The 14,859-nt window shown below is 60.8% G+C and overlaps 1 protein-coding gene across 3 annotated transcripts; it reads right to left on the bottom strand.

The window, feature by feature from the left end:
• Positions 1-368: 368 nt before the first annotated feature.
• Positions 369-13,414, bottom strand: SAMD10 (sterile alpha motif domain containing 10). Of its 3 annotated transcripts, none has more exons than XM_055723075.1 (5): positions 9,995-12,803; positions 7,543-7,727; positions 3,767-3,935; positions 2,455-2,595; positions 369-1,762 (listed from the first exon to the last, which is right to left on the bottom strand). In XM_055723075.1, the coding sequence occupies exons 1-5, from the start codon at positions 10,062-10,064 to the stop codon at positions 1,740-1,742; spliced, it is 588 nt and encodes a 195-aa protein (XP_055579050.1). In that variant the 5' UTR covers positions 10,065-12,803; the 3' UTR covers positions 369-1,739. The 3 variants fall into 3 exon arrangements, with proteins under 3 accessions (XP_055579050.1, XP_055579048.1, XP_055579049.1); XM_055723073.1 differs by having other exon boundaries at positions 371-1,719; positions 9,995-12,804; XM_055723074.1 differs by lacking the exon at positions 9,995-12,803 and adding an exon at positions 13,310-13,414 and having other exon boundaries at positions 373-1,719.
• Between the last annotated feature and the right edge of the window lie 1,445 nt (positions 13,415-14,859).

Raw genomic sequence — 14,859 nt, 5'->3', positions numbered from 1 at the left:
GGGGTCCGAGCCCTAGGGGGTTCCTGCCCTCCAAATCCTGGAGGCAAATCCCTGGGACATTGCATCTTCTCCTGCCCCACTAACACCTCCAGACTGCCTGGAGGCCTCTGGGGACAGTTTCCTTGGGGATTTCAAGGGGGTGACAAAAAACGAATGGGTGCAACCCTGATTTCTTGCTAGCTGTGGACAAACAACTTGTTTTCAGCTCATCTTTGATCCCAGCCCCATGGAAATCTCCCAGCTCCTTCACTGAGGAGCAGTGTCACTGTGATGGGACAGCGATGGGACAGGGATGACACCAGCTGCCGCTGCACCTCCTGAGCATCCCTGGGAAGGGCTGGAGGGACTAAACCTATGGCGCAGGTTCATGCATGGGAAGAGTCAGAAGAGCAGCACGTTAAAATAACAGTCTCTTGTTTTATTACCAGCAGAGGAGCAGGTGGGTGGTGGATGGGCACCCAGGTGGGGGGCCACCATGACCTGCCTTCGCATCCCTGCCAGCTCTGATTCCCCAGGTGCTTTGAGGTGCTGCTGTTTCGGGACCCCCCTGGTCCCATACCTCTGCCCTCATCACTGGAGGGGGAACGTGGGGAGGTGACAGCACCCACCCTGCCCCAAATCCTTGGTTTTATGCACCGTTGTTCCTTACCTGCCTGCACGAGCGATCTGTGGCTCTGGACAGGGGGTTGGGGGTGGTGGGGGTGTAACAGCAAACGTTGCTTCGCCTTAGTGACGAGCTGGGTCATCGGGACGGTGCCTGGGTTTGGTGGCACCATCATCAGCCCCTGGGCAGGGGGTTGGGTTGAGCATTTGCAAATGCCTGGAGGAGCAGGGCTCTGTGGAGAGCTGGTGGAAGCACAGAGGGTGCAGGAGGGACCACGGCTGGGCACCATGGCCAGGGGACACCCAGAAATCCCCCACCTCACCCTTGGCAGCACCCAGCACCACCCGGCAGCATCCCCGGCTACTCCCACCCAGCTTCTGCGTTGGCTTCCCCGTCTGCCCGCAAACGAGGACAGATGAAGGGTGAGCTCCTGGCACAGCTTCCTGCAGGCCACGGCAACCCCCGGCACATCCACCCTGCCTTTGCTCTCGGATTTTCCAGCTCTGATGACTCAGCTCCCTTTTTAACTCAGCAAGTGGAGCCAAGTGCTGGTGGCTTGGCCCTGCTTTTAATTTTTTTTTGGCTGGTTGGGTCATCTTATTTGCTACTGATAACGTGACCTCCTAGGATGCTGGAAGACAGCCCAGTCTGAAGAGAAAACTAAAGCTCCCTAAATAAGCTCCGAGGTACGGACATGAGCTGCCAAGTGCTGGGATGTTGCCCACGTGCATAATGCTTCACCGTCCTGTGCACGGCTCTGAGCCGTCCCGGGAATAACTGTGCTCGATTTGACCGCAATGCCGAGCCCTGCCCATCGTCATCCCCTTTTTTCCATCTCTTTCCCTGTGAACCGACAAGCTCAGGTGGGCAAAAGCTCGTCTGTCCCAGTGGCTGTTCTGCTGATTTCCCTCTAGGCAGGAGCCATGTCTGCTGGAGGAAACCTCCCATCTCGGCACGGAAATGTATTCATAAAAAAGAAAGAGAAAGAAGAAGAAGGAGAGGAGCCCGGAGTGGCTGGGAAGCTGTCTCTTCGTATTCCAGGCATATGGTTCAGGTCTCATATCGGCGGTGCACAGTCCATCCCAGAGGTGCTCGATTCACAGTGTTGGTGCAATCTGCCAAACAGACGGATCAGCTAGGAGACATTTCCAAAAGAAGCTGGAACAAGGCGGGAGAGGAAGGAATAAACAGCCTGCAGGGTGGCACGTTCCAGCTCACCCACTGCCAGCCCCGGAGAATCCCATCCCTTCCATGCACAATGCCACTAATGGATTTGGGGCTGTGCACCACAGCCTGGCCCTGTGCACCACAGCCCATCCCTGTGCACCACAGCCCATCCCTGTGCACTATAACCTGTGCACCACAGCCCATCCCTGTGCACCACAGCCCATCCCTGTGCACTATAACCTGTGCACCACAGCCCATCCCTGTGCACCACAGCCCATCCCTGTGCACTGTAACATGTGCATCGCAGCTTGTCCCTGTGCACCACAACTCATGCCTGCATACCACAACCTGTGCACCACAGTTCATCCTTGAGCACCACAGCCCATCACTGTGCACCCCACAACTCCTCTCTGTGCGCTGCAACCTGTGCACTGCAACTGATCGCTGTGCACCAGTCTGTTCCCACACACCACTACCTGTGCACCACAACTCATCCGAGCGCACCCCAACCTGTGCACTACAACCCCCTCTCCGTGGTCCCCAGCCTGGGCTCCACACCCCATCCCAGCCGCGGCGTGGGCTGCATTTGCACCTGCTTGTCCGGCTGGCTGCAGGAGGGGCACAGCCTCCCTGGGGCTGCGCTTCGAAGCCTCTCACCCTGCTCGGCCTCCCGCCGGCCCTACCTTGGCTGAGCAGCTGCAGGTTTCGGACCTCCTCGCGCACCTGGAGCTGCAGGACCTGCTGCAGGACCTCCTGCCGCTGCGCCTCGTGGGCGATGCCCATGCGCTGCAGCTTCTCCCCGTTCAGCCGCAGCAGTGCCCGACCTGCAAACATGGCATAGCTCAGCGCCCAGCTGGCAGCACTGCGTGGTGGGGACACCGACAAAGTGCAACTCAAACGGGAGCCCATCTTCATGCGAGAGCAAGAAGGAGGAAAGGGAGGAAATCCTAAAATGCTCTTTCACCACTTGGACCCATAGGGATGGAGAAGCCTCACAAGGGGCCCCGCTTTTGGGGAGTGCTGGGTGGCAGCTTGAAGTCCCCAGCCTCAGGACAGTCCTGGCTCCAGTAATCACGTAACTCATGCCTGCAGGCAGGAGCTTCCATTTCTCCGCTCCACCTCCCGCATCAGGAGATGTTTTTCTGAGCGCACAGCCCCCGCGCAGGCTGGCCATCCCGGGGGAATGGGGGTACCCATCAAAACACATTAGCATTGCTGCCACCGTCCCCGGCGAGCCACTCTCCTCCAGTCCAGGGGCTATTAGACAAGGGATTTACAACCAGCTTTTGTCCTTGTTTCCCAGCGTACATTTGCTAATGCTGCCTTTGTTTCCCATGCAAGGACTGGCTGAGCTCTTGCATTAGGGTTCTGCATCCCTCCCGGGCTGCTCCAGCACTCCCTTCCCCGCTGCTTTCTCCTGGCTGCTTTCTCCTGGCCTTGGCAGAGCTCTGCCCAGCCATGCACATGTTGCAGTCAGACTGGGATGATGGTCATATGTAGAGGTCAAAGCCACTATCCCCAGGGGGCAAAGGGGAGGAGCAGGTCTGAGGGGTAAGCATCGTCCAAGGACTTGGTCAGGAGCTGGATTCAGACCTGGATGAAAAACATTTGCAACTTGGACTTCAGCCAGACAGAGATCTTCTCTCTTCTGTAAAATTTTTCAATATTTAAAAAACTATTACAATATTCTTACTATATTAATCCAGGTGAGGAGAAGACTCTTCCTCATTTTATAAACCACAATCTCCCCTGGGAGATTTATGCTCATTTTCAACAACCTCCAGCCTGTGCTGGAGCTCACCCCGGTGGCAGATGCCTCCAGGTGTCCCCATGCCCAATGCCACGGTGCTGCTCTAACCCTGGTTGCATCTCCATGGGGTGAGGGGACAGAAATGGGGGGTATACCTGCCTTCCAAATCACGAACCTCCAAACAGCTATTTTCCAGGAGCTAATGGCAATTCATACCAGATGTTAAGCGGGGGTGCCTGCTGTACCTGTGATGGCGTGGTGGGAGAACGCCTCAACGTAGATGAGATAGTTATGTGGGCAGTGCTTCTTCAGCCATTTGCACACATCCTGCTGGGTCCAGAGCACCACCGGCTTGGCCAGGCTGCCCAGTGTGGGGCTGGTGTGGTAGATGCCATAGTGGTCACAGGCACGGCCCTGTGGGGAGCAGGAAGGGAGGGGATTAGTGGGATTCAACCCTGCAAGGAGGAAAATGCCTCAGCCAGGAGGACAGCCCACGGGGACAGAAGGATGCTGGCCGGTGGCACAGGACCCCGGCGATGCTGGCAGACTGTGGCTTTGCACCCTCTGGAGACCCTGGGCTCATCCTGAAACAGCAGCATCAGAGGAACCAGTGAGGGACGCGGTGGGAATGGGGATGGGATGCCAAGGTGGGGGTCCTGCCCTATATACACCCCACACCCAGGAGCTCCCCAGCCTTCCTGCTGCAGGCAGGAGCTCCAGCTCCCACCCCTACATCTCCCAGCTCCACAGAGCATCACACAGGCTTGGGAGACATCCCGTGGGTCCCCAGCGTGTCCCCCCCCTCACTGGGCAGAGAGGGGCACTTGATGGCAGCTTTTAGTGGGGATGGAGCCAGCAAGGTCCTGGGGGGCAGCGGGTACCATGGCAAAGCCACCCCCATCAGAAGCTGGTACTGGTGCAAAGCTGTCCCTACCAGAAGTCCCCAGGGAAGCAGCGAGCAGCCAGCTGGTGCCCTGGAGCAGGACAGACTCTCCCTTTCTCTCCATCTCAGCCTCCTTCAACCCTGAGCTGCCCAGCCACGATGAGGTCCTGCAGCCTCGCAGGTGTCTAGAGCACCCTCTGAACCCTGCAGCCCTTTCTTGGGGTGCTGCCATGCTGAGAGACACCCAGGATAAACTGGGGGTCACAGTCCTCAGTACCCCAGCATGCCCTGGCCACACTCCACTTCCCAGAAAGCTCTGCTATGTGCCCTCTCCCCTTCCCCAGACCGTCTGGGTCCCGAATGCAGGCTGCTCCTTCTGGCACTGGCCACCCGCCTGGCCTCGGTGCCTGGCAACAGGATGGGACCAGCACCGGCAGAGCAGAACGGATGGAGGTGGAGAAGCAGTGCCCACGGGGAGACGGGGCTTGTCCGATGGCATCCCTCCTTCCACCCCTTCAGCTGCCTGCTGCAACGGCTGGTCTCGCCCTGAGCCACCCAGCAGCTCCATTTCCTCGCCCACATCTCAGCAATTCCAGCCCTGCGAGGTCGTTGCAGCCTGGATTTATCTCGGTACAGAGCAAATCAACACCTTGAGCTGTAACAGCACAGGGGGACGAGCCTGCTTCTCCCTGGGGGATCCTCAAGGCTGGCTGGAAAATGGGGCTGGGGGATGCAGGAATCCACTGTTTCCTGGGCTTAGCACCCAGGAGAGATGGTGAGCTCGCCCACTGCCAGCAATGCCAAGAATTCATCCCCGAGCAGCACCAGCAAACACCATTCCTCCAAAGCAGCTCCCTGCACCCAAGCTGCCAGCACTGCTCTGGGCTGAACTACAGCTGGGTGGGGATGGAAAAGGGGTCCCCACTGCCCGTGACACGGGGGAACCAGATTGCCAGGATCCCTGCCAGCATGGTCCTCACCCATGCCCGGGACACAGTGGGGCATGGTGGCAGCAGTGGCTGCTGCGGGGACATAGTGACACGGGAAAGGTCGACAGCGCTTGGGCTGTGGTATGCCAATCTCAACCACTGCGTGCAAGCATTGGCTAATTAAGCATGCCTAATAGAGGAGCGGAGATAATTAGTGTAACAGGGACTCCAGACATCCCGTGTAACCTGAAACTAATGACGTGTCCCTGAGAGATGCCAGAGAGGAGGCAGTGGAGGGCAGCGGGGTCTGGGACATCTGTCCTGGCCCCATGCCGGGCATTGCTTGCCCCACGGAGCCTGGCCAGCCTGGCAGGGGCTGCTGCCTGCGCCCACAGGAGCATCTGGGCTTGGGAAGGGACTTTTCCTCAAGCAGAGCTCACCGGTGACAGCCGGGGATGCTCAAGTGAGAGAGAAGGCGGCCAAGTTGGGGAGGCTGTGAATTAATAACCAAGGAGTCCGTCTCCAAAGCAGATGGAAAATGCAATAGGCAACACACAGGATTTGGTTTCCCAACCAAACCCTCACCTTTGAGGGAACCCCCGGCAGCTGCCCACCCCATCAGACACATCCAGGGAGCTGCCTGCTGGCGGGAGCAACCCCAGCTCCTTCACACTCGCCTGAGTGTGCCAGGGCACCTGCCGTGGGGAGGGGGAGGCGATTCGCTCTGGATTCACTAACGAGCAGCGATGAGAAATGGGGGAAATAACGGCCAGCTTCCTGCGAGCTTCCCGCAGCTATTATCCTCCTAATCCTCCGAGACACAAGGGAAGAGGTGACAACACAGTTTCCCTGGGCATGCTCAGGTCTGCAAGCGTTTTGCCCATCAGACACAGCCCCACGCTGGGGACCCATCTCAGCATCCCTAAACCCAGAGCTGCCAGCTCGGGGTGCATCATCCCCCCTGGTGAGAAAAACCTCCTTGGTGGGTCCCTGAGCAAGCCCCTGCACCCCCCGGGTGGGCAGGGGAGGTGTAATGAATTACGGGCTCATTTTCCAGCTGGCTGAGCTGGCTGTCTCTCTGATAAACTCTCAGCCATGAATATCGAGCACCGGTGCGGAGAGCGGGCAGGAGGCATGGTGGCTGCTCCTGCGGGGAGGCAGTGGGTGGCTGGGGCGATTTGGGTGGTGGGAGCCATCCCTGGGAGCTGCCAGGAGCAACTTCCCTTCTCTCGGGCATTTTTCCTTGCTCACAGCAAAATTAAAGCCTTCCCCCCACGCTGCCAAACCCCCCTGGGAGACAGCACACGGAGGCAGACGAGGCAGAGCCATGATGCACACAGCTGGCACCCGGAGAGCGGTGCCCGTGCAGGCAGCACTGTCCCTGTGTTTTCTGCAGAGCTGCGAGAGGGAAGGAGCCATCGGGGGGTGTCTGGAGGGCTGATGGGGACAGTGCCACCAGGACAGGGTACACCGCACCCCCGGGGCTGCTGCTCCTGTGAGCATCACAGCCTGATGGTGGGACTGTGCCCATCCCCGTGGGACCCTGCTGCCCGTCAATGCGAAACCAGCCAGGCCCTCAGGATGCAAAAGCATCTCCATGTTGGCCGCTGGAAGCCAGGCTGTTTGATTTCCCCCATTTTCTTTCAAGCAGTCACCAGGTGGATGTGCTGCCTCTGAATGTCACCCCCAGGGCATTGGGAAGGGGTTAGGAACCAGGAGCCATGCTCTGGGAGGATGCTCCTTCCCATGGCTGTGCAGAGGCAGGGCAGCAGGAGAACCGCTGGAGACCTTCAGCTCACAGCCTCCTTAGTGCCAAAAAGTTCCGAATTTTAGGAGGACCATGGCCCAAACCTGGCTAAGAGGCACACCCAAGTTCTCAGGGATTTTAAGGTGTTATAAGGAATTTGGTTCTGGTGCATTTACTGTAAAATTGTATTAAGTCCCAGCTCAAAGTGTGGAGGGGAGGTGATGCATAGAGCTCACCCCAGCACAGGCCCCAGCCAGATGATAATAATTAAATTATTATAATTATATATATTACTATAAATAAAAGCCAAATAATCATGAGGGCTTTCAGCAAAACAGGATCTGAAGGCCTGCTCCTGCAGAGAAGGAGAAGATGCTCCTGTGGGGAATCGATGGGGTGGGGGACACGGGGAGCTGTGTTGCCCTGGCAGCCTGGGGCAGGGGCCGGGGGTACAGTGGGTACCTGCGCGCCCTCGGTGCCCGGCTGCCGCAGGAGCTTGACGGTGCGGCCGCTGTCGGCCCGCTGGCTCCGACCGTCGTGCCAGGTGAGGCTGCTGCCCGGGTTCCTCTGCAGACGGTAGTTGAGGTTTTCGGCCGAGACCGTGTGCTCCAGGAGGCTGCGGCAGAAGCTGAAGTGAGCGGCGGCGGCTGCAGAGGGAAGGGGGGTGAGAGACAGCCGTGGTGCCCACCCACCCCACGCTTGGGTACCCAAACCCATCTCTGCTACCCCACAGGACCTGCTGAGGTCGGGTTGTCCCCTCCACTGCCAAAATCCACCCCTTCCTGCCTTCCCTTCCCTTTGCCAAGGAGGAAATCCATGAGCCCAGACACCCGCCAGCTGGCGCTGGGAACCAGCAGGTGCAGACAAGATGTTTGCCCACACCAACGCCTCGCGAGCGATGCTTGTTTCAACACCCACCCGCCAAGCAGCCATGGGGGCCCGCAGCTGATCTTCGCCATGTGGTTATAACCTGCTCGTCACCACCGCTCTGCCGGGTGGGACGCTGGGAGGGGGTAAAGAGCCACTTTCCAGGGACCAGGCTGATGTTAAACTGCTGCCACCGAGGGACAGGGAACAGATAAACCCCACCCTGGGCACCCTGATGGAGAAGGGGACACAGGTTGGTCCCCCCCAGGGCAGACCATGGATGCTTGGGAATGGCTGCTGCCCCATGGGTGCCCAAACCTGCGCATCCAAGCGACGGCTGAACACGTGCCAACCCATCAATGACAACTCGTGAAGAGCCATTTACCCACAAGTAGTTTTTGTCCCTCACTCCTTGTGTTTTAATAAGCTGGGAGTATTTGAGCTGCAATAAGGATGCAAAACTTTCCTTTGGGGGGGGGCTGTCTGAAGGGACCCAGCTGCTGTGGGAGGGGGATGCATGGGTATTAGGGCCTCACAGGCTTGTCTGCTCCAGGTACAAGCTGTCCGGCTTGACAGAAGCAGTGCTGATCTGCAGAAGCAAAGACCAGAGAATCTCCCAGATCACCTGCTCCCACCACAGGAAGCCAGGCAAGGCACGAACCACCACCGAAAGCAGAGCAGCACCCAAAGGAGATCCACCTCCGGGGATAACCCACTCTGGAAGAGCGGAATGTCTGAAGAGAACCTGCTGCAGCTCATTTTCATCATTAGTGGGTTTTAAGAGGAAAGAGGTTTAAAAGAGACCTCTCGAGCACACCCTTGTGCAAGAGGAGGCCAAACGGAGCAGGAAACGTTGTAGATGTGTCTGTGTGTCCCAGATTATCCAGACCACATCACACCATGTTGCACACCCAGCAACAAGCACCACCTTGGGGAAACTGAGGCAAGGGACCTGACTGATGGCTGGGGAAGTGATTTTAGGGAAAATAAGCAGAAGGGAGAGCCACGGAGAGGCTCGGTGTCGAGCAGAGGCAGGGGTGGTCTCTGCCCCTGTCTTGGTGATGGGGATGTTTCCAATGGCTTCCTACACACTCAGCGCCGCCCCCCCCCCCCCCAGACCCAGCGGGTGAGGACCACAGTGGGTTGTGCTCCCTCCAGCTAACGACACCCAAGATGCACATGCACCCAGCTGTCCTGTCCCTGGCACCCTGAGCACCCAGCCCTGCTGCATCTGTGCTGAGCTACCCCTGAGCTGAAAACAGCTTGTCCTACTAGGTGTTGGGGGCAGATACGGACCTGGCAGGTCCAGAAGGGTTGATGGCAGAGCTGCGCTCTTCGGCTGTGCCAGGGCTTCCCCAGGACTCGCTGTAGAAAGGCTCCCTTAGGGAGCGGTGGGGAACGGGGCTCTGGCCATCATCAGGACCTATATCCATAGGGGGCTATAGAGCATCTGCCACCAGCAGCAGGATGTGGGCATCTATGCTCCTCCAGCAAACACAGCTGCAGGCAAGAGAGCCAGAGCGAGAGCAGATGGGAGCGGGGAGGTAAAGACGAAGGGAAAACAAGTGGAGAAGAAAGGCAGGGCCGGGGGCGCCTGTGGGGGCAGGCAGCTGCTGCCCTGGAGCCCAGAGCCCCCAGCAGCTCCTCCGGCAGCTCCTCCGCAGCCTCCTGCTCCACCAGGCCAGCCCTTAGGTCCCAAATTTCCCATCGCCCGGCGGCACATGGGTGAGGGTAGGGGGGTGCTGAGCTCAGGCACGAGGGAGCATTTCAGAGCAAGGGAAGGTGGGGGGCAGAGGACCCCCATGGCAGGGCAGCCCCCAGGCCAGCTCCACGTAGGGACGTGGAGGTCGTGCTCTTCTCTCCTTCCCCTGCCCTGCACAGGAGCAGCCACAGCAACGCCACGAGCACCCAGACACCCTCCATCCCCTCCGCTCCTCTTTCTGCCGAGCTGGAGGCTGTGCCCGCCAGCCAGGGATACACATGCAGCATCTCCATGCAACCCTGCTGGCCCCGCAGCCCCCCGACCATGCCCTGCAGCCCCCCTCACCTGGCTCGGGTGGTCCCTGCGAGCTGCGGATGGAGGAGACGCAGCAGAGGGACGGCCGGCCCTGCTGCATCTCGGCGGGAGGAGGGACGCGAGCGAGCGCTCGGCACCGGCTGTCACGAGCGCAGCTCCATCCCTGCCTCCCTTCATACCTCGTCCACACCTGACTGCCTCCCCCGATCGCCTCCCTCCTGCTGCCAACAAACAGTGGCTGCACGCTCACCCCGGCTCCAGCGCTGGGCAGCCCCCAGCTGGCCTCACACGGGGAGGGGGAGGATGAATTACACCCCCTCCCTGCTGCCCCGTGGGTGTTTGATCCGGAGAGATGCTTGGCGTTTTCCCCATGTGCTCCCGCCTAATCCCATGGCAAAGCCAGCTGGCACCGGAATGGACAGGAAGCCTGGGGGGGCTGCTGCGGGGGGACACCAGACCCACTGGCCACCAAAGCACCCGGGGGCTGAGCGGAGCTGTGGCAAGCTTGTGTGTGGCAGCACCGGGGGCACCGGGGGCTTGGGGCATTCAGGATGCAGAAGGAAAAGAAAGAGGTAGCGCGGTGGTAAGCATCCTTCCTGCCAGAAGGTCTCAGCATGGTCTGCTCCTGCACCCGGCAAAGCTGTCATCGTCATGGCCACATTTGGGGTTCGGGCAGAAGGGGGGTCACTGCAGCTGGCGGCGCAGGTTGGTGAGCAAACACTGTTCTGAACCGTGAAACGGGGCTGCGGGGGCCTTCAGGCCGGCTGAGCTCGAGCTGGAGCGGAGCGGGGAGAGCTTGCCTCTGGTACCCCAATAGCCGCTGTACCCCCATCTTCCAAGGTCCCCACAAGCTGGTCCATGGTCCCTGTGCCTCATCTGGCAGCCCCGTGTGAGGGGGCTCGCAGGCTGGGGAGTCGCTGCCAGCTCATTTTCTCTTGGTGGCTTTTTGATCCATTTTGGGCAACTCTCCAGCCACACAGGGCAGGTGGAGGAGGACTCCAGGGGCTGGGTCACCGCAGGGGGACCAGCAGCCACCTGCCCTGGGCGGTGGGACAGGGTCTGCGGCAGCAGCAGGGACAGACACCGCTCCCTCCCCTCGCCCGCCGCCGCTCCCTTTCCTTCTCCAGACACTTTTATGGCTGGTGAAACGTGAGCGCTGGAGAGGCTCAGTGCAGCAGCAGTCACTGCTGGGGAGAGGGATGGGAAACCTCCCTGGGATGGGGACCTTGGGGCAGGACGGACAGCATGCACCGGTGAAAGCATCCCTGGTGGGTCCCGAGGTGGGCACGGGCTGAACCGCCTTCGAGCTGCCTTTCCATGGGGGCTGCTTGCCTGTTCGCCCGAGAGCGGGGTCTGCCCTGCGGGAAGCAGCGGCAGGCGGCCAAGCTGCAGGAGGAGCAGGCAGGGGCACGGCGAGGGGAGCCCAGTGCCTGGACAGGCAACACACTGCCTGCATCCACCTCCCCCCTCTGACACCACTTCCCAGCATGGCCTCGGGGACATCCTTGTGTCTCTGACACCATCACACGCGTGGATGACCCACAGACCTGCCCTCCCGCTGGGGATGTGTCTGCAGGCAGCTGCACTGAGGGGCAGCCAGGCTTCCCGGGGTCAGTCAGGCTTCCCAGGATTAACAGCAGGCCCTGGGAGAAGCTTGGAACAAGCTTCTCAGTGAGTGAAATCCCTTTGTCACTTTGCCCAGCACCCAGCGTCTGGGAAAAGAGACATGTGGCACCTAACAGGGCCGGAGATGTGTCTACAGCCGGAGAAGGACTCGCGGGGAGCTGGCTGCCCCTCTTGTGTTCCTCCAGGCAGGTGAAGGGTGGATGAGACCACAGTTCTCTGGGGACACCTAGGATGAGAACCCACTCTGCTCATGGAGCAGCTTTGTGAGGGGCTCATCCTGCTTTTAGCGGCATCTGTATAAGCCACCAGCTTGGTCGGCATCACCATTGCCCTGGTTTCCTCCATCCCTTCCATGTGGCTTCACCCTGGTGTGGGACACAGCTGCTGCTTGCCCTGGGGAGACAGCAATGCTCTCTGTGACCCCCCAACATGTGTAATCTTTGAAGCTGTACCCATAGGATGTCCTTAGGGACCAGATTCTGCCCTGAGCCATACCCTAAGACCTGTTGGTCCCAAGGAGGACGAGACCCACATTCAGAGAGGACTGACACCCCCCCGAGCCTCTCCAGGTTCCCCTGGGGCGGCATACTCAGCCCAGGCCCTGGCTGCGATGAATGTTGCCCCAGCGTTCCCCTCTGAATTCTCTGCTCGCCGAGATGAGACGGAAGCCCCATGCAGGGATGGAGCTCAGGCCGGCGGCTGTTCACTGCTGGTCCTCCAAGGAAGAAGGAGGAAGGGAACAAAAGGCAGATGCTCTTTCTGTCCTCCCGTGCCCTGGGTGCACATCAGGGGAGTGTGCACAGGCGCTGCCTGCCTGCACGGAGGGGCAGGCAGCCCTGCCACAGGGACCCCTGGGGCACAGCCTCGGGGGGGACTGTGCATGTCTTTGGGGGTGTCTGTGCTCCTGATCCCCCTGTGTGTACAGCCAGAAGGCCCCTGAGCACCCCAGAATGGGGGATCTCTGTAGGGTGGGCACCCAAGGGAGTGTGGGGTGAGGGCAGCAGGCAGGACCGTAGGATGGCTCTGGGCAGGGCAAGGTCTCCGGGCAGGAGGCAGGCACAGGAGCCCAGAGGAATGGACACCCCTGCCTGCAGGGAGCCCCCTACCACAGTGACATGCTCTTCCCGGGGGTGCTGCCCTGACCCAGCACCCCCAGCCCTGCCCTGCCCTGCTCTACCCTCACACCTGCACCCCCCCGCTCCAGCCAAATTTCCCTGTCCATTTCACCGGTACCCCATAATACTGGGGGTAGGGAATGCAGACAGACCCTCCCCGGGATGTTGAGGGGAGAAGGGGGGATGTGGAGGGGCAGCCCTCCGGAATGGAGGGAGCAGCAGCAAGGAGGGGATGGAGGGGGCAGCACCGGGGAGGGGAGGGAGGGCAGCACCCCGGGATGGAGGGAGCAGCAGCAAGGAGGGGATGGAGCGCAGCACCCCGGGATGGAGGGGGCAGCCCCGGGGAGGGGATGGAGAGCAGCCCCCTGGGATGGAGGGGGCAGCGCCGGGGAGGGGATGGAGGGCAGCACCCCGGGATGGAGGGGGCAGCCCCGGGGAGGGGAGGGAGGGCAGCACCCCGGGATGGAGGAGGCAGCCCCGGGGAGGGGAGGGAGGGCAGCACCCCGGGATGGAGGAGGCAGCCGCCCAGGGATGTGTCCGCCGCGTTTGGGGCTGGAGGAGGCGCGTCCCGCCGTGCACCTGAGCCCCCCGCCCCGCCCGGTACCTTCCATGTCCTTGGGCTGGCCGCAGCTCATCCTCCGCGCAGCGGGGCCGCGCTCCGGCGGGGACGGAGCCCCGTGCCCCCAGCGCCGCCGCCGGCACCGGGCGCTCCCGGCCCGCCCCGCCCCGGTGCCCGCGCCGGGGGCGGTGCCGCGCTCCGCCGCCCCCGGGCGCTCCGCCCGCCGCGCCTCCAGCCCTCCCCGCGCGGCCGCGCTCCCTCCGCGGGGGTGCCCCGAGCATCCCCCGACCCCCGCGTCCTGGGCAACATCTTCCCGATCCCTGCCCGGAGGCTGTGGGCATCATCTCCTGGATCCTGAGCATCACTCCCCATATCTCTGCCCGAGGCCACCAGGCATTATCCCCTGTATCCCTGCCCAGAGGCTGTGGGCATTAGCCCCCCACATCCCTACCTGGAGGCCACTGGGCATCATTCCTCCCCTGGATCCCTGCCCAGAGGCATCGGACATCACCCCCCAGATCCCTGCCCGGCTGGGGAGACAGGTCCTGGGGACACCAGGGTGCAGCGGGCACCGTGCACAGATTTTTGCTTGTTTGCAGCTGGCACAGAGCGCAAAACAACACCTGGCTCTTCCCTCCTCCCCAAATTTCCCTTCTCCCCCTGCCCTGCAGCTTCCTGGATGGGTGCCAGCAGGGCAGGTGGAGGAGGCTGCTCATCCCTGGGTGTGCTACCTGGGTTCTAGTGGGTGGCCTAAGCATGACTGGGCACCAGCCAAACCACACCGGAGCAAAGCACACTGGCATGGAGCTGAACGGCATCACAGTGCCTGTCACTCCCCTGGGGTGGCAACCCCACGGGTATTTTTGGAGGCACCTTCCTTCAGCTCTCACACCTGACTGCCAGCCAGGGGCCGTCACTGTCAGCCTGTGCAGCTGCAGGGGGGGTGGGGGTCTGGCTGTGCACCCTGTGGTTATCCCGCGCTGTAGTGGGACAGGGAGAGGGACACTGCTGAGCGCCCAGGATGAGGACAAACAGATGCCTGTGCCACAATGCCTCACCCTTGCAGGTCATCCCCTGACACAGACCGCAGCACCGGGCAGCATCCTTGCTCTTGTTTTAAGAAGAGGAAAATTCAGGCTTGTGGGATGCTGCTTCCAAGACCCCGCTCCCTTCTTAGCGGATGGCTCCAGCAGGGTTAAGCACATCATGGGGTGATTAGCCGCTGTGGGCTGGGGCTGTAAAGGTGCAGTGGGTGGCAGTGACCTTGCACATGGCCGCGTGCCGAGTTTGTGTGGCTGTGCATGGTGCTGGTATAGCTATGGCATAAAACCGACTCAGATCCAGGCTACGCTGCTGTCTGCATGCGTGCAGCACTTGCAAAAGATAAATTCAGCTCCCCAAATTAATATGAGTTTTCCAAAATTTTGGATGCTGGCTCAGGAGCTGCTCTGCATGGGGCTCAAGCCCCTGACCAGGCTCAATGCCAAGGACGTCAGCTCAGCTCTGCACTGCAAACTGACCAGGGCTGCTGCTCTTGGTGAGCCAACCCTGCTGCCATGCAAGGAGCAGGGACATTGGGCCATGAATCGTGTGTG

This window comes from Falco cherrug, chromosome 10 (assembly GCF_023634085.1).
Source record: "Falco cherrug isolate bFalChe1 chromosome 10, bFalChe1.pri, whole genome shotgun sequence".
NCBI classification, from domain to species: Eukaryota; Metazoa; Chordata; class Aves; order Falconiformes; family Falconidae; genus Falco; species Falco cherrug.
Note: the sequence above shows the minus strand (reverse complement) of the source record. Positions and strands in the feature narration are given on the sequence as shown.